Source organism: Osmerus mordax, chromosome 16, assembly GCF_038355195.1.
Source record: "Osmerus mordax isolate fOsmMor3 chromosome 16, fOsmMor3.pri, whole genome shotgun sequence".
Taxonomy (NCBI): Eukaryota; Metazoa; Chordata; class Actinopteri; order Osmeriformes; family Osmeridae; genus Osmerus; species Osmerus mordax.
The window spans coordinates 2,842,925-2,863,227 of NC_090065.1; the positions used below are offsets into that span (position 1 = coordinate 2,842,925).

A 20,303-nucleotide genomic window follows, 5' to 3' on the forward strand; every position below is an offset into this window, starting at 1 on the left:
TTGAGGTCTGAGACGGAAACCATTTCCGAAAATATATTTTGGAATTTCGCAAAAAAACAAACAAAAAAAAACTATCTGCTATCAATGTTTATTTAAATGTTACTTGTTTTTTTTTTTTTATATAAAATGTATCAACTAAAGTTGCGTGTTGACAACAGAGAAGGTGACGTCATTGGGTATACGCGATCCACAGGAGGGGTGAGCTGGCCAGTGATCCACCGGCATCATGGCTTCCATACTGGAGAGGAAGTGATTTTAGTACACCCTAGAAGAATTAGACATTTTAGCATTGAAAATCTAACCGAGTGCTGCTCTTTCCAGACGCAGCGTGGGACAGAGGGGCAGGGGCTCTCCCTCCTTACCCCGGGCCTCCCCTAAAACCGGGATATATTTTAATTTTATTGTGAATTTGCCTTCATAAATCGAGAAAGATGGCGGAGGTACCGGCGGAGTGCACCATCAAAGTGATGTGCCGTTTCAGGCCCCTGAACAGTTCCGAGGTGACCAGAGGGGATAAATACATCCCGAAGTTTCAAGGGGAAGACAATGTTGTCATCGCGGTAAGTAATTTTGTTTAAATTCTGCAAGTTTGGGCGAGTGCCCTCTGTGATAGTTTACGCTGCGCCATTTCATTTGAGGTTTGAGGTAACCTGCCAACCTAGCTAGCTAGCTAGCTAGCTTGTAGCTAACGTCAGCTAGCACTGACCTGTCCACACACTGCAAGCCAGCTCAGTGTGTTGACCCATATCACCGCTCCACCGGGGACAGCTAACAAAATCACTAGCTGGTAGCTTTTACCAGCGCTCCAAATGCGAGCTAGCTTTCATTAATCACTATTCCACAGATATAGACACAATATATCTGTTAATACCGACAACAAATCGTAATACCTCTTCGACTTAACAAGCTGGCTAGCTATAAGTATAGCTAACTAGCTAGATATAGCAGCTAGCTAGAGCCAAATAACTCCTCTGCTGTCATTTGCTAGCTAGCTACTAGTTAAGCTTGCTAATGCGTCACGACATTCTATTTGTACATTACTAGCTGGTATCTAGTTAGGCTACCCAAATAACGAAGACATCACTAAATTAACATAGTCACTGACTAGCAGTGCCGTGTATATCGCCGATGGCATATCTGCCGATCTGGTTATTTAGTTAATGGTAATATTTACATGTCACACTTTGTTAGGAAACATCACCAAATAGCCAAGTAGAAACTAACTTGTACAAAGCCAGGTTTTAACTAGTGACTATATGCATAGGAAGGTACCGATAATTGGACATGGAAATTACACGCACAAAGCCGTACCACAATGCTTTGGGCAGCTGTCCCATTATGAGTCCGTTTCTACAGTCTATTTTTCGTCAGTTCAATCAATTTCCTTAAGATATTGCACTCGATAGCAAGCCACTGGTGATAATATCAGTGTACCCTGTTTGTTTTATCTGACCTAATTACTCGTCTTACACGTAGACCCCCCAACACGATAAGGAAAGTGGGAGTGTGGCATTCTTGTTCAAAAAAATAAGGAAATGCCTTGGCGTGAGCTGGTGCCTAAGTACCTCTTCTAGCGCTTTTAAAACAAATGACCTTGGCTTTATTCAAGAATATTTTGTCTAATGTGGCACTGGCACACCCTATGCACATTCTTTGTCCTGCCGTTAAATGGGATGAAGCGTCTTAGCCTAATGCCATGTCATGCCAACCATCAAATTCACACACCACAGGCCTACCGATAAAACGAATGATCGAATGCAGAAGCTAAAGGCCCGCTATTTTACTTTTTACTTTTTAAAAAGCAATGAAGCTGTAGTAAGTCTTAAAGGGTGGTTAAATAATATATGTCCTCTTCAAGAAGTTCATTTGTTTTTCTTGGACTTTGATGCAGGGGCCTATTTGGACACGCCTCATAAAAGAATTCAACTTTGTTTCTCTTGTTCGATTTTTTTGTATGATTTTATGCGCTGGATTGTGTGCGTGTTTTGAAACGGACGACAGTTAAATTGTTCTGGTCCTGTAAGTTTCGTCTCAAGTTGTAGAAATAACGGCAGGCTACACCGTTACACAGACTACACAAACTTGTTATTCATTCAGCTATGCCAAGCAAGTGCTTGAGTCATTGACATAATTACATGGCAAAACATTTTAGGCAAACAAACTAGCTAGTTATTTACATTATCTTAAGTGTGCACTGTGATAATGGGCTGCTTCTGTAGCGGGAAGGGCAAAACTGTCAACTGGAACTTTAAGGTGTCACCCACAAAGACTGACTAGCAGAATGCAATGAAGAAAACTTAAAATGATACAACTTTGAAGAAGGCACTGGATTCTCAAGAATCTCAAGATGGCATCATTACAGTTTTTCAAGTAAAGTAAGGAGACAATATCAAAATAATCATTCAGATTCAATCTCAGGGTCCGCCTGCTCCTTTAAGGTTCAAAACCACCCCTCCCATATGTCACTTTGGATGAAAGTGTCTGCAAAATTAATACACACTACGTTATGATTATATACATAATACAGCATTGTGCCGTTGTACTCTTAACCACCAGCAGTAACTCAGGCAGCACTGGCCTGCTCGGCCCCCTGGGTAATCTCTGCTGTCTCTCTCCTGGCAACCAGCTGTTCCACCAATCAGAGATGGCAACTGGCACTTGGCGAGTCCTCTGGAGGGTGGGGCTGGTGATTACTATTACGTGTGTTTTGCTTTGTGCTCTTATCTGGGATAACTGACTCACTTTTCAGCTCCTATTTTTTTTATAACAGTCCTGGTCAGTGTGCCCTCTGTGACAGTGCCTACTGCTGTACCCTCGTCACCTGAGCTTTGACGGGAAGTGACAGAGACCTACGCAGCCTCTGCTCTGATATTTTCCCATCTCAGTGTCTCCCAGTTGTGACCAGAGGTGGGAGCTTTTAATTTTTTTACATTTTATTTTAGCAGACGCTCTTATCCAGAGCGACTTACAGTAAGTACAGGGACATTCCCCCCCGAGGCAAGTAGGGTGAAGTGCCTTGCCCAAGGACACAACATTATTTTGCACGGCCGGGAATCGAACCGGAAGCTGGCTGTGTTGTAGCCGTGTAATACAGCCTGTGTACACCACACACCCCTGTGGTTTACCATCCCTCTGCTCTGTAACAGCCAAGTAGAAAAACCGGTATTCAGCAGCGTCTCACTTTGAATGGAGCTTCTCCCAGCCTTGTACCATACACACACCAACAACGAGAGAAGGGGAGAGCGAGAGAGACAGAGGGACTGAAAAGGAAAGAGGGAGAGAAACTCACACACAGAGAGCGATAGAGAAAGAAAGAAAGAGAGAGGAGAGGGGGGGGGTGTGGTGGCAAAGAAACTCGTCTACCGAATGAGGCGGAGTGCGGTTGGCTAGAACGGCGAAGGCAGGAGTGAATTATTCATGCCTCCATTACTGCCATGTCACTCGTGCACACAAAAAAAGATCACGTCAGCCACCCAGGCTATGCTGTCACATCTCCCATGCGCACACATTTACATTTAGTCATTTAGTACAGGGACATTCTCCCCGAGGCAAGTAGGGTGAAGTGCCATGCCCAAGGACACAACATCATTAGGCACAGCCGGGAATCGAACCGGCGACCTTCTGATTACTAGCCCGATTCTCTAACCGCTCAGCCACCTGACTCCCTGCTCCTGCACGCAGGAGCAGGGCTCCTTTTAGATCCGGCTGTGGAAACAGGCAGTGGAGGAGAGGAAGGAGAGGAAGGGAAAAAGAGTCAAAGAGAGGCAGAACGGTAGATGAAGGGGAGGATGGGTAGAGGAAGAGAAGGAGAGTAGAGGACAGGAAGTAAAGAGAAAGGTGATAGTAGCAGAGGAAGTAGAGAGGAGGAGAGAGGGAAAAGGGAGAGGGGGAACAAGATGCCTCCATGTTGGATCAGAACAAGGTTTGTCTGCTTGTTAGTTCCAGTCCAGGCAGGTCGTGAGCAGAGAGCACACAGGTTAAAGTGTTTCTGTAAATCATAGTTTCAGAGATCATTTGGTTATTTAATTCATATTTTTCTCAATGGAGGATATCCTTTGGTTTATTTTGGTTCGTTGCCAATTCAAATGTGCCAAAAGCACCATATATCACTAAAGATTATCTGCCCACAAACAAACAGTGCTCTTTTCTCATTGACCGTGACTTGAGACAGTAATCTCAGTGGAACAGATATCCTGTGTTAGATTCTACCATAAATAACTGGCTTTGAAAACAGAGATCTTAGAAGGTAGTTATTTTCTGTTGCTACTGACTGGGTAGGATGAAATGTGTTGACAGGACTAATGGATGTTGGCCGGCCGGCTGGTCGGTTGGCTGTTTGGCTGTTTGGCTGTTTGGCTGGCTGGCTGGATATTTGGCTGGCTGGCTTGGCTGGCTGTTTGGCTTGATGGCTGGCTCGACTCAAGTGCTGTCATATCTTGTGACCAACCTGAGTAGTCAGCTGATGTTGCTGGATGGATGACTCCAAGGCCAGGCTCTGCCCTCAATCATTAACTCATTCCTCCAGTCCTTTCTTACCGTTAAGCACCAGCATAGACACACTACCAGGCCTCGACACACTACCAGGCCTCGACACACTACCAGGCCTCGACACACTACCAGGCCTCGACACACTACCAGGCCTCGACACACGACCAAGAATAAGCATGTGTTCAGTAAGGCAAGGCACAGTCATGACGCATGATGTGTTGTTTGTTTACAAACAAAGTCATCTTTTTGATTGGCTGCACCACCTCGGTTACGACTGACGACCAAGAGTCGTGTGGGTGGGCCGTTTTCATAGCATCTGTAAACGGAGACAGCCGTGTCACCGTGGGAACGGAGCCTGTGATCCTTTATCCAGGTGTTGACATTGAGCCAGAAAATCACCATTGGGCGGCCAGCCAACCGGGTAAAGAGTGTTCAAGACTGATTGCGTTCTCTGTAATCAGCATAGCAGTCACTGTTAGTGCAGCCTGCATACAGGGAGGTATAAAGGGTGTCTGGGAGCTGTCTGTTATTTCAAACAGAAATGTGCTGAGTTGTGTTGTCAATAAGCCAACCAGGAGCGTAGCCAGGGAGCGTTTGATGCAGGGTTCAGTGGGAGATCAGATCTCTATGACTAAAGGATGGGTTTAATTGATCTCCTGGCTTTGTGTAGATCTGGACTAGAACTTGCTCCATCACTTCTGGCTTCCCTGTGTGAGCCAGACACCAGAAAAGTTCCTGGATGGAGAGAACAAAACAAGATTTATAGGAGAATAAGAAGAGATATGGGTAGGAGAATGGAGAGAGAGATGGATAAGTGGTTAGAGGGATGGATAATGAGGCAGAACAGGAGAGGATGCGGAAATAAAAAGATGGCAGGATATAGAGGATCCACTAGAGAGTAACCAGAGACAGCAGGCCTCTAAAGTTAACAGACTTATTTAAAATGTAACATTCTCATGACTGTGTGTGTGCCCTCTCCCTGCAGGGCAAGCCCTACATGTTTGACAGAGTGTTCCAGTCCAACACGACACAGGAACAAGTGTACAACGCCTGCGCTCAGAAGATTGTCAAAGGTGAGCGCCCTCTTAAAAACGATGTCCCACATTTGAGGTTGTCCTCTGAAGTTCACATGTCGATCAGCAGATCTTAAGCAGTGTCAATGATGAACTGTTTTCCAATAGAGAATTTTTTAAAGCTTGTTGATACATTTGTATTGATCATTTCACAACCTGCGTTGATCACTCCATCTGTGTGTGACTACTGGTTGGTGAAAAAGCCTTGAATGTGTTACTGGCAGGTGAGTAATGATGCTACGTTGTGTCTGCTCTCTCATAGATGTGCTGGAAGGGTACAACGGGACAATATTCGCTTACGGACAGACATCATCCGGCAAGACGCACACCATGGAGGTACGCTCGCTCACTGCAGGAGCCAGCAAGCTGTGTCTGGGTCCAGCACTGTCTACCATTCAGACGGGTTTAATCCGTAAACAACCAGTTTTACTGACCATCAAATTGTGATGTTTAGTTTGCGTTTGTTTGGATGTACACGTACTGTACACGTAACAATACTGTACACGTAACAATACTGTACACATACTGTACACGTACTGTACACGTAACAATACTGTACACGTAACAATACTGTACACGTAACAATACTGTACACGTACTGTACACATACTGTACACGTAACAATACTGTACACATACTGTTCACGTAACAATACTGTACACGTACTGTACGCTCAAAGCGCTCTGTGATGTTGCTTGTAAAAAGGGCTTTACAAATACAAGTGTATTTGTTTCAGGGGAACCTCCATGACACAGATGGGATGGGTATCATCCCCAGGATCGTCCAGGACATCTTCAACTACATCTACTCAATGGATGAGAACCTGGAGTTCCATATCAAGGTAGGTTGAGAGTGCACGACTGCTTTTTTTTGTTTGCTTCTCGTTCACTCTCTCAAAGAAACGCAATCTATGTACGAATCCATACTATCAGATTGATAATAATAGCTAACTTTGACATGCCTTTTGGTAAAAGTTAAATGTTTCTTAAACATTTAAGACGTTTTTTTGTCTTCTGGCTAATACGTTTATTTTTCCTTTACAGGTTTCATATTTTGAAATTTACTTGGACAAGATCAGGGACCTTCTGGATGGTAAGTGTCTGTTCGGGAGCCTGATGAGGACATCTCCCATCCAGTCTGCTAGCTGTGGGAGAATTAGCTAGTTTACATAACAAGCCAATTAAGGGCTCTGAAACATGGAGTTAATGAATGTTTAGTAAAGATAAGAGGGTGGTGCACAGCAGCAGATGTAACAAATATCAAAATTAATGGTGTGTGTGTGTTAGAGAGAGAATGTGTGTGTGTGTGTGTGTGTGTGTGTGTGTGTGCCATATACAAATGATAATGTGTGAATAAGCTGCATGCATCTTTCCCATACGCCCTTTAGGCAATCACTGTCTAACATCATAGTGTTCCCCGGCCAGCTAAATGACACCTCACTGGGGCGCTCTGTAGAGTGCACTGTGTTAGACAGTAATTACACAGTCTAGAAGCAGCATGCCTTGAAACATTGTGATTCAGCTGCAGTCAAGCTCTCCTTCTCCTCTCCAGTGTCAAAGACCAACCTGTCCGTGCACGAAGACAAAAACCGAGTACCGTATGTGAAGGTGAGAGGAAGTCTTTTCACCTTGAACGTTCCCTTTCACCTGCAGACCTGTGGCATCATTCAGACAAAGCAAATAGCGACTTGTTCGATAGAGACATATCGAATGAAGTCAGTGTTGCGCTTATACTTTTATGTTGACAACACCTCATGGATATGACAGAGGTGACCTTGTGTATATTTGTTTTGGATCACAGGGCTGCACCGAGAGGTTTGTCTGCAGCCCTGAGGAAGTCATGGACACCATCGATGAAGGAAAATCGAACCGACACGTAGCAGTCACAAGTAAGAGACAAACCCAGTCCTGTTATACTGTCCCGTACTCTACATACGCTGTGGTTGTTTACGTCAGTTTGATGTTCGGGAGTTCTAGTTATTACTAATGGTTTGGGGGAAAGTTTAAAAGCGTTGATAAAGGAGGAGTGTTAAAAAATATAAGTTAAAATATATTAGAGTTATAAAAGGCGTGTGTGTGTTACGTGTGTGTGTGTGTGCGCCTGTGTGTGTGTGTGTGTGTGCGTGTGTGTGTGTGTGCGCCTGTGTGTGTGTGTTACGTGTGTGTGTGTGTGCGCCTGTGTGTGTGTGTGTGTGTGTGTTACGTGTGTGTGTGTGTGTGTTACGTGTGTGTGTGTGTGCGCCTGTGTGTGTGTGTGTGTGTGTGTGTGTGTGTGTGCGTGCGTGTGTGTGTGTGTGCGCGTGTGCGTGTGTGTGTGTGCGCCTGTGTGTGTGTGCGCCTGTGTGCGTGTGTGTGTGCGTGTGTGTGTTTGTTGTGTTCCGCAGACATGAACGAGCACAGCTCCCGCAGTCACAGCATCTTCCTGATCAACGTGAAGCAGGAGAACACTCAGACGGAGCAGAAGCTCAGTGGGAAGCTCTACCTGGTGGATCTGGCTGGCAGCGAGAAGGTGAGAGGACAGGGCTCTCACTCTTACACCCTGCTCTGATCCGGTCTGGTCTCGTTTGATCCGGTCTGATCTGATTTCATCTGGCCTGTTCAGTCTGGCCTGGTCCGGTTTGATCTTGTTTGTTTTTATTCAAACCGATGTGGCATGTCCAGTGTAATCCGTCCTGGTCTGGTCCAGTCCGGCTGTGTGTGGGCAGGATGGCTTTCAAGATCCTGGTGCAACTGCTAGCTAGTGGACTTTCTTCATGGGCATTTTTTCTCTCAATCGCTCTGCTACTTCCCCCCCCTTCCTGCACACATCTAATTACCTCCCTCCCTCCCTCCCTCCTGCTCTCCTCTCTGCTCCTCTCTCTGACCACATCCATCACTCCCTTTCCACTTTCATTTTACATCTCCCCCTCTCTAACCCTATCGTCCTCTTCTCCCTCCCTCCCTCCCTCCCTCCCTCCCTCCCTCCCTCCCTCCCTCCCTCCCTCCCTCCCTCCCTCCCTCCCTCCCTCCCTCCCTCCCTCCCGCTCTCGCTCTCGCTCTCGCTCTCGCTCTCGCTCTCGCTCTCGCTCTCTCTCATATCTCTCTCTCTCTCATATCTCTCTCTCATATCTCTCTCTCTCATATCTCTCTCTCTCTCTCATATCTCTCTCTCTCTCATATCTCTCTCTCTCTCATATCTCTCTCTCTCTCTCTCTCTCTCTCTCTCTCTCTCTCTCTCTCTCTCTCTCTCTCTCTCTCTCTCTCATATCTCTCTCTCTCTCTCTCTCTCTCTCGTCTCCTTCCCACAGGGCACACAGTGTCACTTGGGAGGGAAAAAAAGTTGAGAGATTTAATTCTCAGAGCTCTGGCCCCTGTAGTGACCCATCATCTTCTGTCTCCCTCCATTGTTTATCCATTAACCTTGTATATAGACCGTGAACCGTTGGTGAGCCATTGCTGCAGTAGTCCATTAATTATCAGCCGTGCTACTAGTACATATTGGAACTAGACCACATCACCAAAACACTGTTTCTGGTGTAGTAGTATTATTTAAAAAAACATGTATCACTTAGTTCCTGAATGAATATCTTTTCTCTTCTCAAGCGCCTTCTGTCGCTCACACATACTAATTCCTAAGTCTTTTGTCCTCAAATAAGCTTTAATACAAATGTGATGATTCCCTGTGATGTCCCTCTTACCTGTGAGCTAGCTAGGCTAACTCCCTGTCTCTCTCTCCTCCCTGTCTCTCTCTCTCCTCCCTGTCTCTCTCTCTTTCTCAGGTCAGTAAGACGGGAGCAGAGGGAGCAGTGCTGGATGAGGCCAAGAACATCAACAAGTCTCTGTCCTCCCTGGGGAACGTCATCTCCGCCCTGGCCGAGAGCTCGGTGAGTCCAGCGATGCTAACCTTACGTGCCTGGCTCTAGCAGACATGCTAACCTTACGTGCCTGGCTCTAGCAGACATGCTAACCTTACGTGCCTGGCTCTAGCAGACATGCTAACCTTACGTGCCTGGCTCTAGCAGACATGCTAACCTTACGTGCCTGGCTCTAGCAGACATGCTAACCTTACGTGCCTGGCTCTAGCAGACATGCTAACCTTACGTGCCTGGCTCTAGCAGACATGCTAACCTTACGTGCCTGGCTCTAGCAGACATGCTAACCTTACGTGCCTGGCTCTAGCAGACATGCTAACCTTACGTGCCTGGCTCTAGCAGACATGCTAACCTTACGTGCCTGGCTCTAGCAGACATGCTAACCTTACGTGCCTGGCTCTAGCAGACATGCTAACCTTACGTGCCTGGCTCTAGCAGACATGCTAACATCGCTAACACCTTTTACATTTAGTCATTTAGCAGACACTCTTATCCAGAGCGACTTACAGTAAGTACAGGGACATTCTCCCCGAGGCAAGTAGGGTGAAGTGCCTTGCCCAAGGACACAACGTCATTGGCAGAGCCGGGGATCGAACCAGCAACCTTCTGATTACTAGCCTGATTCCTTAACCGCTCAGCCACCTGACTCCCCACACACACACACACATCGCAAAGATGCTAACTCTACATACTTAGCTGTAGAAGAGAGGGTGTTGGCTTATGTTTAGCAATAGCAGAGAAGCTAAAAGTTATTCATATTTCTACACGTCGAACTTTGGCTAATTCCCTGCTGTTCCCTGTCTGTTCTAGGCGTACATCCCCTACAGAGACAGCAAGATGACCCGTATCCTGCAGGACTCCCTGGGGGGTAACTGTCGAACCACCATCATCATCTGCTGCTCCCCCTCCTCCTACAACGAGTCGGAGAGCAAGTCCACCCTCATGTTCGGACAGAGGTGAGTCGAATCAAGCACACCCAAAGCAGTGCATGCAGGCCGGGTCACACACTATGCACGCTGTCCGTGTCTCGTCGTGTGACATGTGGATGGGTATGGTGGAGGGCTACGGCATTTTGACTTCTGATCAAGAAGACCTAGGTTCAAATCTTCCCCCTTTTACGTCGCTTTCAGAAAAAAAGCGCCTGTCGAACGAGTACTTAATATACTCTCTATTCCGGATGAACAGCTGTTGCTGTGGTTTCCCAGAGCTAAGACCATCAAGAACACGGTGTGTGTGTGTGTTCCCCTCAGAGCGAAGACCATCAAGAACACGGTGTGTGTGAACGTGGAGCTGACGGCCGAGCAGTGGAAGAAGAAGTACGAGAGGGAGAAGGAGAAGAACAAGACCCTGCGCAGCACCGTCACCTGGCTGGAGAACGAGCTCAACCGCTGGAGGAACGGTGAGACCACCCTGTCTGTCTGTCTGACCGCCTGTCTGTCTGTCTGTCTGACCACCTGTCTGTCTGTCTGACCTCCTCAACCCCCTGACCCTGTCTCTCTCCTTCTCCTCCATCCTCTGTGTCCTGTCCTGCTCCTCAACCCCCTGACCCTGTCTCTCTCCTTCTCCTCCACCCTCTGTGTCCTGTCCTGCTCCTCAACCCCCTGACCCTGTCTCTCTCCTTCTCCTCCCCCTCTGTGTCCTGCTCCTCAACCCCCTGACCCTGTCTCTCTCCTTCTCCTCCACCCTCCGTGTCCTGCTCCTCAACCCCCTGACCCTGTCGTTGTGCCCCCTGCAGGAGAGAGCGTGCCGGTGGACGAGCAGTTCGACAAGGAGAAGGCCAACGCAGAGGTGCTGGCCCTGGACAACGTCCCGAACGACAAGCCCGCCTCCACGCCCAACGTCCCGGGGGTGCGTCTGACGGACGCAGAGAAGGGCAAGTGTGAGGCGGAGCTGGCTAAGCTGTACAACCAGCTGGACGACAAGGTGTGTGTGTGTGTTTGGATCTCTCCTTCCTGGTGTGTGTGCACATCTGTGTGTGTGTGTGTGTGTTTAGATCTCTCCTTCCTAGGGTGTGTGTGTGTCAGTTATCCCAGCTGAATAACGACCGATCACGTTGTGTTGTTTCTCTGTGCAGGACGATGAGATCAACCAGCAGAGTCAGCTGGTGGAGAAACTGAAACAACAGATGCTGGACCAGGATGAGGTGAGGAGGAGGAGGAGGAGGGCTGATCCAGGCTAGGGGGGCAGGCCCAGGCTAGGGGGCCAGACCCAGGCTTGGGGCCAGTGTTTGAGTTCTCTGAAGATGATAACCTCAGTGGTTTGGCCCCTCCCCAGGCCCCAGGATAATAGAATGTATCAGGATAAATATCCTCCAATGAGGAAGCCTCATGCAGCTTATGGAGCCTTGGGCTGTTTGGAACCACGGAACATTCTGTTGGCCCAGTAGGACCTCTGGTGGCTTCAGCCTAGAATTGCAGCGTTGCAAATTCATCACAGTATGAGTTGGTTACTACGTATATCCATGTACACTCTAATGCACAGCCTTTTCTTGTGTTTCTGCATGTGCACTGTTTTTAATATAAAACACACCGAATGTCAAAATGTTAATATCTATCCCTCTTTTACTCTCTCTCCCCCCTCCTTTCTCTCTCCCCCCTCCTTCCTCTCTTTCGCCCACCCTTCCTCTCACTCCATCTCTCTCTATCTCTATCTCTCCCTTCCTCACTTCTCCCCCCCCCCCTCCTGCTGGTAGCTGCTGTCGTCGTCTCGCCGCGACCACGACAACCTGCAGGGGGAGCTGAACCGCCTGCAGGCGGAGAACGAGGCGTCCAAGGAGGAGGTGAAGGAGGTGCTGCAGGCCCTGGAGGAGCTGGCCGTCAACTACGACCAGAAGAGCCAGGAGGTGGAGGACAAGACCAAGGAGTTCGAGATGCTCAGCGACGAGCTCAACCAGAAATCGGTACGAGGCTGTCTCGTTGTTAGCTGCTTGTCTGGTTGGGTAGCTGGCTTGTTGATTGCTGTCTGGTTGGGTAGCTGGTTTGGTAATTGTTTATATTTATTTGAATTTTTTGAAACCCCATCGTGTGCGTATTGAAATGAACAATTACATCTGTCAATGAGAAGAGAATAGGACTATGCCACTGTGCAGCATGGTGACGGTCACTGTGTGTCCCTCCTCCAGTCCGTACTGTCCTCCATCGACTCAGAGCTGCAGAAGCTGAAGGAGATGTCCAACCACCAGAAGAAGAGGGTGACAGAGATGATGTCCTCTCTGCTCAAGGACCTGGCGGAGATCGGCATCGCCGTGGGCAGCAACGACATCAAGGTACGGCCTCACTGCACCTGCTGGGGGGGAGTAGGGTACAGGCTATCTGCTGTTCAGTCGTGTCAGTTAACTCTCTGTCTTCATTTCTCCTTTATCTTTCTCTCTTCCCTCTGTCCTTTTCCCCTCCCTCCCCCTCCCCCAGCAACACGAGGGCAGCGGTCTGATAGACGAGGAGTTCACGGTGGCTCGTCTCTACATCAGTAAGATGAAGTCGGAGGTGAAGACCCTGGTGAAGCGCAGCAGGCAGCTGGAGAGCACACAGTCTGAGAGCAACCAGAAGATGGAGGAGAACGAGAAGGAGCTGGCCGCATGCCAGCTGCGCATCTCCCAGGTATGAGACCAGCCCGGCCTGAACGCTGCCCCCCCCTCCCCCCCCCCCCGTCTGTGGGACTCAAACCAGGGGGGGGTCGAGTGTGTTGATTGATTGGATCTTTGCACTTGGTGTCAGATAGTGGGGGATTTTAAGGGCTTAGCCTAACCCTAACGACCCAAGTGTTAGATGGATCCATAGGGACTGATGCTCATCTCCTCCTCCTCTTGATCTCCCTCTCACTCTCTGTCCTCTCACCTCCCCCCCTCCTCTCACCAGCACGAGGCTAAGATCAAGTCTCTGACGGAGTACCTCCAGAACGTGGAGCAGAAGAAGAGGCAGCTGGAGGAGAACGTGGACTCCCTCAACGAGGAGCTGGTCAAGATCAACGCCCAGGGTACCCCTCTCTGTCTCTCTCTCTTTCACGTTACGGATCTCTGATTTGCGCCCATTACAGCTAACTGATGATGTATATGATGACTTTCTACAGAGAAAGTCCATGCCATGGAGAAGGAGAACGAGATCCAGTCAGCCAATGAAGTCAAGGTACGGACAATGTTTAATTCATATATAAATCATAAAATGATCTGTCCAGCCATGATCCCGAACAGGAGGGTGAACATGGAAGTTTAGTCACGTTCCCACGGTGATACCTGTGAGCACAACAACAGTAACACCCTGACGGACGACCTTTGAACTGTTGTGTTGGCGAATGCCCTCTGACCTGTGGTGTTGGCGGCTGACCTTTGACCCCCCCCCAGGAGGCTGTGGAGAAGCAGATCCACGGTCACCGCGAGGCCCACCAGAAGCAGATCAGTAGCCTGAGAGACGAGCTGGAGAAGAAGGAGAAACTGATCACAGATCTGCAGGAGTGAGAGCCGTAGATACGCAGTAACACAGATCTGCGGGAGTGACGATCATAGATATACGGTCACACAGAACTGCATGGTCTGATATGTGTGTGTGTGTGTGTTGTCCAGTCTGAACCAGAAGATCATGCTGGAGCAGGAGAGGCTGAGGGTGGAGCACGAGAAGCTCAAGTCCACCGACCAGGAGAAGAGCCGCAAGCTGCACGAGCTCACGTACGTACACGCACACACACACACCACACGCACCACACACATTTCTCTCTATCCCTATCTCTGTCTCTCTACCTCTCTATCTCTGTCTCTCTACCTCTCTATCTCTGTCTCTCTATCCCTACCTCTGTCTCTCTATCCCTATCTCTGTCTCTCTACCTCTGTCTCTCTACCTCTACCTCTCTATCCCTACCTCTACCTCTCTATCCCTATCTCTATCTCTTTCTATCCCTACCTCTATCACTCTCTCTATCCCTACCTCTATCACTCTCTCTATCCCTACCTCTATTTCCCTTCATCTCTATCTCTCCCTATCGCTATTTGTCTCTTTTTCTGTCTCTATCTCTCTCTCTGTCACTTCCTGTTAGCTTTAACCCTTAGCACCCAGTGTGTGCGAGGCTGACCCCAGTGTGTTGCTGTGGTGTGCAGGGTGATGCAGGACAGGAGGGAGCAGGCCAGACAGGACCTGAAGGGGCTGGAGGAGACTGTGGTGAGTCACCTGGTGAGGGAAGCCCATGGCTGCTGCTGGGCTTCCCTGGGGGAGTAGGAGGAGGTGGGGAAGGTGTCCACTGACGCGTTCATCCTCACACTCTCTCGTTCTCTTTCCGCTCTCCCCCCCTCCCTTTTCTCTCTTTTCAAATCAGGCTAAGGAACTCCAGACTCTGCACAACCTTAGGAAGCTCTTCGTCCAGGACCTGGCCACTCGAGTTAAAAAGGTAAAAAAGGAGGTGTGTGTGTATGCGGGAGTGTGTGTGTGTGTGTGTGTCTAGGGGTGCATGCTGGAGTGTGTGTAAGGGGGGGGGGGGGTCCTCCGGTGGCAGTGCATATCTCCAGTTCCAGTTCCCTTACTTTGTGGTGTGATGGAGTGTGTGTTGTGTCTGTGCAGAGCGCAGAGATGGACTCTGATGACACAGGGGGCAGCGCCGCCCAGAAACAGAAGATCTCCTTCCTGGAGAACAACCTGGAACAGCTCACCAAGGTCCACAAGCAGGTGAGCAGCAGCAGACCAGCTCTCCTACAGTCTGACAACACTACCTGAATAGTTTACTTAACAGTCTCTCTCTCTCTCTTTTCCTCTCCCCCTTCCCTTTTCGGCTGTATTCTACTGCACTCTCCCCTTTATCTCTTCCCTCTCTCCGTCCATCCATCCCTCTCCATCCATCCACCTCCTCCCTCCCTCCGTCCATCCATCCCTCCCTCTCCATCCATCCACCCCGTCTGTCTTTCTTCCCTCTCCATCCATCCACCTCCTCCCTCCGTCCATCCATCCCTCCCTCTCTCCATCCATCCACCTCCTCCCTCTCTCCATCCATCCACCTCCTCCCTCCGTCCATCCATCCCTCCCTCTCCATCCATCCACCTTCTCCCTCTCTCCATCCATCCACCTCCTCCCTCCGTCCATCCATCCCTCCCTCTCCATCCATCCACCTTCTCCCTCCCTCTCTCCATCCATCCACCGCTCCCTCCTCACTCCCAGCTGGTCCGTGACAACGCTGACCTGCGCTGTGAGCTCCCCAAGCTGGAGAAGCGTCTGCGGGCCACGGCGGAGCGTGTCAAGGCCCTGGAGACGGCCCTGAAGGAGGCCAAGGAGAACGCCGCCCGCGACCGCAAGCGCTACCAGCAGGAGGTGGACCGCATCAAGGAGGCCGTGAGGGCCAAGAACATGGCCAGGAGGGGGCATTCTGCTCAGATCGGTGAGACGCACACACACACACACACACACACACACTCCTTTACTCACACTTTACTTTCACTCCTTACATTTTTTACATAAAGATCTGTACTTTCTATTCTTACATTTTCAAACCAGGCTCGTTACTTCAATTTTAATCTGTTGAATGTTTTGTAAACCTTGCGAAAAAATATTTTTTCTAAACTTGTTTTCGAAAATATTTTTTCAACCTTTTGAAGCCACCCCCAAAAATATATTTTACTTTCCTAAACTTTGTTTTTTGTAACAACTTTAACTTGAGTGAAAAAGTGTAGTCAGCCCTTCAACTTTTCCCAGTCTTTTTAAACATGAGTACCTGTGCCCCACACCTGAGCTGACTCCCTAACCTCCCTCCCTGCAGCCAAACCCATCCGCCCAGGGCAGCCCCCCGTGGCGTCCCCCACGCACCCCAACGTGATCCGCAGCGGAGGGGGCCTCTACCAGAACAGCCAGGCTGTGGCCATCAGGGGCGGAGGAGCCAAGCAGGACAAGAAGTAGGTCACTCTAACCCTGGTCTTGATTTAACTTCCTCTTATTCCTCTCTCTCGTCCTCTCTTTCTCCTTCCCCCTCCGTCCATCCCTCTCTGCCCCCCCCTCCCTCTCTCCATCCCTCCCTCTCTCCATCCACCCCCCTCCCTCTCTCCCTCCCTCTCTCTCTCTCTCACCATCCACCCCCCTCCCTCTCTCCATCCCTCCCTCCCTCTCTCTCTCCATCCACCCCCCTCTCTCTCTCCATCCACCCCCCTCCCTCTCTCCATCCCTCCCTCTCTCTCCATCCACCCCCTCCCTCTCTCCATCCCTCCCTCTCTTCCTCTTCTCCCCCACTCGACCAAATGTGTGTTTTTATAACGGTATTTGTGGTATTTGTGGATGTGATCATGTCCGCTAATGTGTCTCTGTCTCATCTATCTACATTAATGAATTTAGCAGACGCTTTTATCCAAAGCGACTTCCACAAGAGAGCTTTACAAAATCTAACCTTACCCTCCCTCGCCCCCCCCCCCCCCCCCCCCCCCCTCGCCTCAGCAGCTGAAGACGGGAGGATGACTCGCATCATCATTGGAGGAGTGGCTTCTATCACCATTACAACCCGTCATTCCATCGCACAGTGACCCACAGCCCCCTGCCAGCCCAGGCCTTGGTCTGGGGGGAGGAGTTTTGAATATAAATATATAAATATTCATGACCTGTACAGATCTCCCCTCCGTGTTTCCTCCTCCTCTCTCTCTGTCCGTCTCTCCCCCCCATATTTTTCTCTCTGTCTGCAACTATACGAAAAAAAAAAAAAGAAGAAATGGGATTTAATATTCAGTGAAACACAAGACCTTGTCATCCAGCACAGAGAAGAGCACAGTCTTGGCCAAAGGATCCACGTATATTTGACCTGATGTGTAGCTTTGTTTTGTTGCACAGTTTGTCGTCATCCTTGTCCTAAGTAGTCTGCTGTACCAAGCTGAATGTACTATACTGGTGTCTGAATAAGAAAATTAGACAACAAAAAAAAATCTTTAATACAGCAGGAGAAAATCCTACCACATGTTCTGTCGAGGCTAACCTGTACATTTTATCATTCTTTTTTTGTTCTTTATTTTGGTTGTATCACACTTTCTCTGGGTAGATTTTACATGCTTCTTAAAAAAAAAAAAAAAAAAAATACGGTTTGAATTGACTAGTTGGCATTGAGCACTACTTGTCCTGTCCTGTTGTACAGATGGAAAACTTCACTACAGCGCCACATACTTCCTTAAGAGGTGTTTGGGTTTGAAAATGCCAAGACGTGCAGCAGTAAATGTATTTAACTTGAGTACCTGTGGAGGCCAATGTTTCTATCGTTAAAATATATATACATATATCTATATATATATATATATATATTAAAAAAGCAAATGAAAATTGGTGGTCACAAGAAAGATGCTAAGCAGTGGGGGTGTGTGAAGTGGTGAGAGAATGATCCGGATGAAACCCTACCTTTATCTCAACCTATTCCAAGTCGATTAATGAACCGTTTTACTCCTGTGGTTTCAAATGCAGTGTTGCTGATAATCTGCTCATAGACAAGGGGTAGACTGAGATGGTGCGCGCGCTCGTCCTGTCCTAGCTTTGCCGTTTTCACACACAAACGTTCTCTTGAGAGAAGTAGAATTTGGTTTTGGCTTATGGCTGGAACCATTTTAAGTGTAAAATAGCTTCTCAGTATATAACTGTTTGTTTTTTTAATCTAGGGTGCCTCACTTTAGATCCCCCCCCCCCCCCTTCCCAAATACAACCTTTATGTTGAAAGTAGATTTAGTCAACAGTTGCTACCTACCGGTTAACCTTTTCTACTGGAAGTGCATTTGAATGAAAGGCAGCATTGGATTGGCCCCGGCCCTTGCCACTGATCAGCCAATCAGGTGAAGCAGGGCTATGGGCAAGGCAATTAAGTTATGAATTGGAAAAGCTTCCTTTAAGTATGACCTTGAAATACTAAACTAAAAGTTTGTTATAGAGTTTGGTAGGATTTAGTATGCTGGCCAACAATCTAGGGAACAGATGCCCCCTCTCACTTATTGTTGTCCTGTCAAATCTGAAGCCTTTGCAAAAACTGCAGTGATACAAAGAATGAAACCATCTTGTGAGTGCAATATAGGCATACAAATATTGTATAGCCACGATTGTTAGGTATTACCAGGATGAGGTGTGTTTTGTTCCGTTTTTATAGTCTGCTACGACAAGCCCTTTCAGAATTTAACTTTTATTGTTTCGTCTTGAATATGTAGGCTATTTAATTAATAGCATTTGAGAATTCTTCTGAAACATCGGACCTGTGTTTCGAATACACTCCAAGCCCCTTGTCTTGAGGGAGGAAAATTGTAAACTATTTCCAAAAAGCCTGATAGCGGAATGGTGTTACTATGTTTACATGATCGGTTTAGCGTTATTATGTAGAGGCTAGAATTGGAGGCGTTGCCCGAAACTGTGTCAGGACAGCGCTGTGTCCATCCCGTCTTTCTCAATGTAACTTCAGAGCAGTACACTCGCAGTATGGTCTTCATACCCCGTCTTAACCTGCCCGTGGTCCCACTTTAAGTGATATGAAATGGGATGAGGGGAGGAGGTAAACCACATTCACCTGTTCATGGTATGACACCAAATTAAATTAGTTTGCATTGATTCTAAAGAAAGAAAGAAAAAAAACCGCGTAGCCACTTTTTATTACTGTGTAATAGTTGCTCAATTCCTAATTGACAGTAAGGATTTCATCAATGGACAGAACGGTACTGGATCATTCCTGGAGAACTGGGGCACAACTGCGGGGCTCAAAAGAGGGAAACGGGGAAGTAAATGATATCACCTTTTTGGATTGACTGCATGATGTAAATGTATGTGTGATTAAATAATTATGAGAAAACGATTCTGGTATCGGTGTCAAAGTAATTAGTTATCCAATGATGGTTTCCAATTGCGAATTGGACAGACGAAAAAAATTCACCCAATTCTGAAACTTTGGTTTCAGGATAATCAGGTTCTAATTTGGCTGTTTGTAATGAGCTGTCGAAAGTGGAAAGTGATTTCCAATAGACCGCCATTCACTCTGGATTTGAATCAGTTGACAACCATTCAACATTTAGTCTCTGGAGCGAAAACTCATCTTCCTTTATGACAGCTGACTGCAAGCTGCCAAAATTTAGTTGCGGTTACAAAAATGCTTTTGCTCAGAGAAACATCACATATTAGATTGGGAAAGACCATTGATGCGTGGGGGTGGGGGGGGGGGGGGGGGGGGGGGTTGAACAGTAAAACATGCCATACCATAGACCTCTATGGGCCAAGGCCGTAGCCATGGAGTCAACATTGAGGGGGACTAAATACATTTTTTATGATAATTTCCACAGCGTGCGTGGTTGCCTGTCGTGGCGTAGCACATTTATATTTTTATATCACTATATTGGGGGGGACATTTTGACCAGATTTGAATATTGGGGGGGGGGGATGTGTCCCCAATACATGTTATGATTACGGCTTTGCTATGGTCTATTTTAGACTATATAACACATCACCTTGAGAGCGCGTTGGTCATGGCAAAATCACGATTATATGGGGCTAGTTCCCAGGCTTACTGTAGGTATCACTGCAAACTCTCTGTCACACCTTCCCTTGGCCACAAGGTGGAGTTAAAACCCCACCACGGCTCACCTGAGAGAGGTTTGCGGAGGTGGTGAACTTGGCAACTCAGCAGTCAAAGAAGAATCACCAGGAAAGAGAAATGGGAACGAGGCAAAAGTGCCTGTACTTGTCGTAGCGCGACTACCTTCCCAGGAGAAGTGCTGAGACGGTACACGGTCTGAAGAAGACCGTGACGAAGGAAAAGCTGTCTGAAAAGTTTATGGAATTATATCCTGTGGTCAAGTCAAGAGCTTCACTATCACAGAAGGATTATCGCCGACAGAAGATAAGGTTTGTCTGACAGTGGTATCTAAGAACACTGAAACATTTTCAAATTAGCCAGCTTTTCGCTCAGCGCCAGCTAGGTGGCTAGCTAGGTTA

The 20,303-nt window shown here is 48.0% G+C and overlaps 1 protein-coding gene across 3 annotated transcripts; it reads left to right on the forward strand.

The window, feature by feature from the left end:
- Positions 1-234: 234 nt before the first annotated feature.
- Positions 235-19,170, forward strand: LOC136959090 (kinesin-1 heavy chain). 3 transcript variants are annotated; one of them, XM_067253312.1, is made up of 26 exons: positions 235-560; positions 5,474-5,561; positions 5,824-5,897; positions 6,298-6,402; positions 6,605-6,653; positions 7,113-7,168; positions 7,362-7,449; positions 7,945-8,069; positions 9,319-9,423; positions 10,222-10,367; positions 10,617-10,810; positions 11,147-11,334; positions 11,486-11,554; positions 12,104-12,310; positions 12,533-12,676; positions 12,819-13,007; positions 13,266-13,383; positions 13,477-13,532; positions 13,748-13,857; positions 13,967-14,068; positions 14,495-14,555; positions 14,710-14,781; positions 14,952-15,056; positions 15,543-15,759; positions 16,138-16,270; positions 16,803-19,170. In XM_067253312.1, exons 1-26 carry the CDS (start codon positions 432-434, stop codon positions 16,807-16,809), a joined length of 2,937 nt encoding a protein of 978 aa, XP_067109413.1. In that variant the 5' UTR covers positions 235-431; the 3' UTR covers positions 16,810-19,170. The 3 variants fall into 3 exon arrangements, with proteins under 3 accessions (XP_067109413.1, XP_067109414.1, XP_067109415.1); XM_067253313.1 differs by having other exon boundaries at positions 16,806-19,170; XM_067253314.1 differs by having other exon boundaries at positions 10,662-10,810.
- Positions 19,171-20,303: the final 1,133 nt, after the last annotated feature.

Bases quoted from the DNA above. Each gene is read 5' to 3' on its own strand.
- LOC136959090 (XM_067253312.1), top strand. From the start codon at position 432: ATGGCGGAGGTACCGGCGGAGTGCACCATCAAAGTGATGTGCCGTTTC. The intron at 13,008-13,265 runs GTATGAGACCAG...TCCTCTCACCAG, and splicing joins GCCAGCTGCGCATCTCCCAG to CACGAGGCTAAGATCAAGTC. The intron at 13,858-13,966 runs GTGAGAGCCGTA...TGTGTTGTCCAG, and splicing joins CTGATCACAGATCTGCAGGA to TCTGAACCAGAAGATCATGC.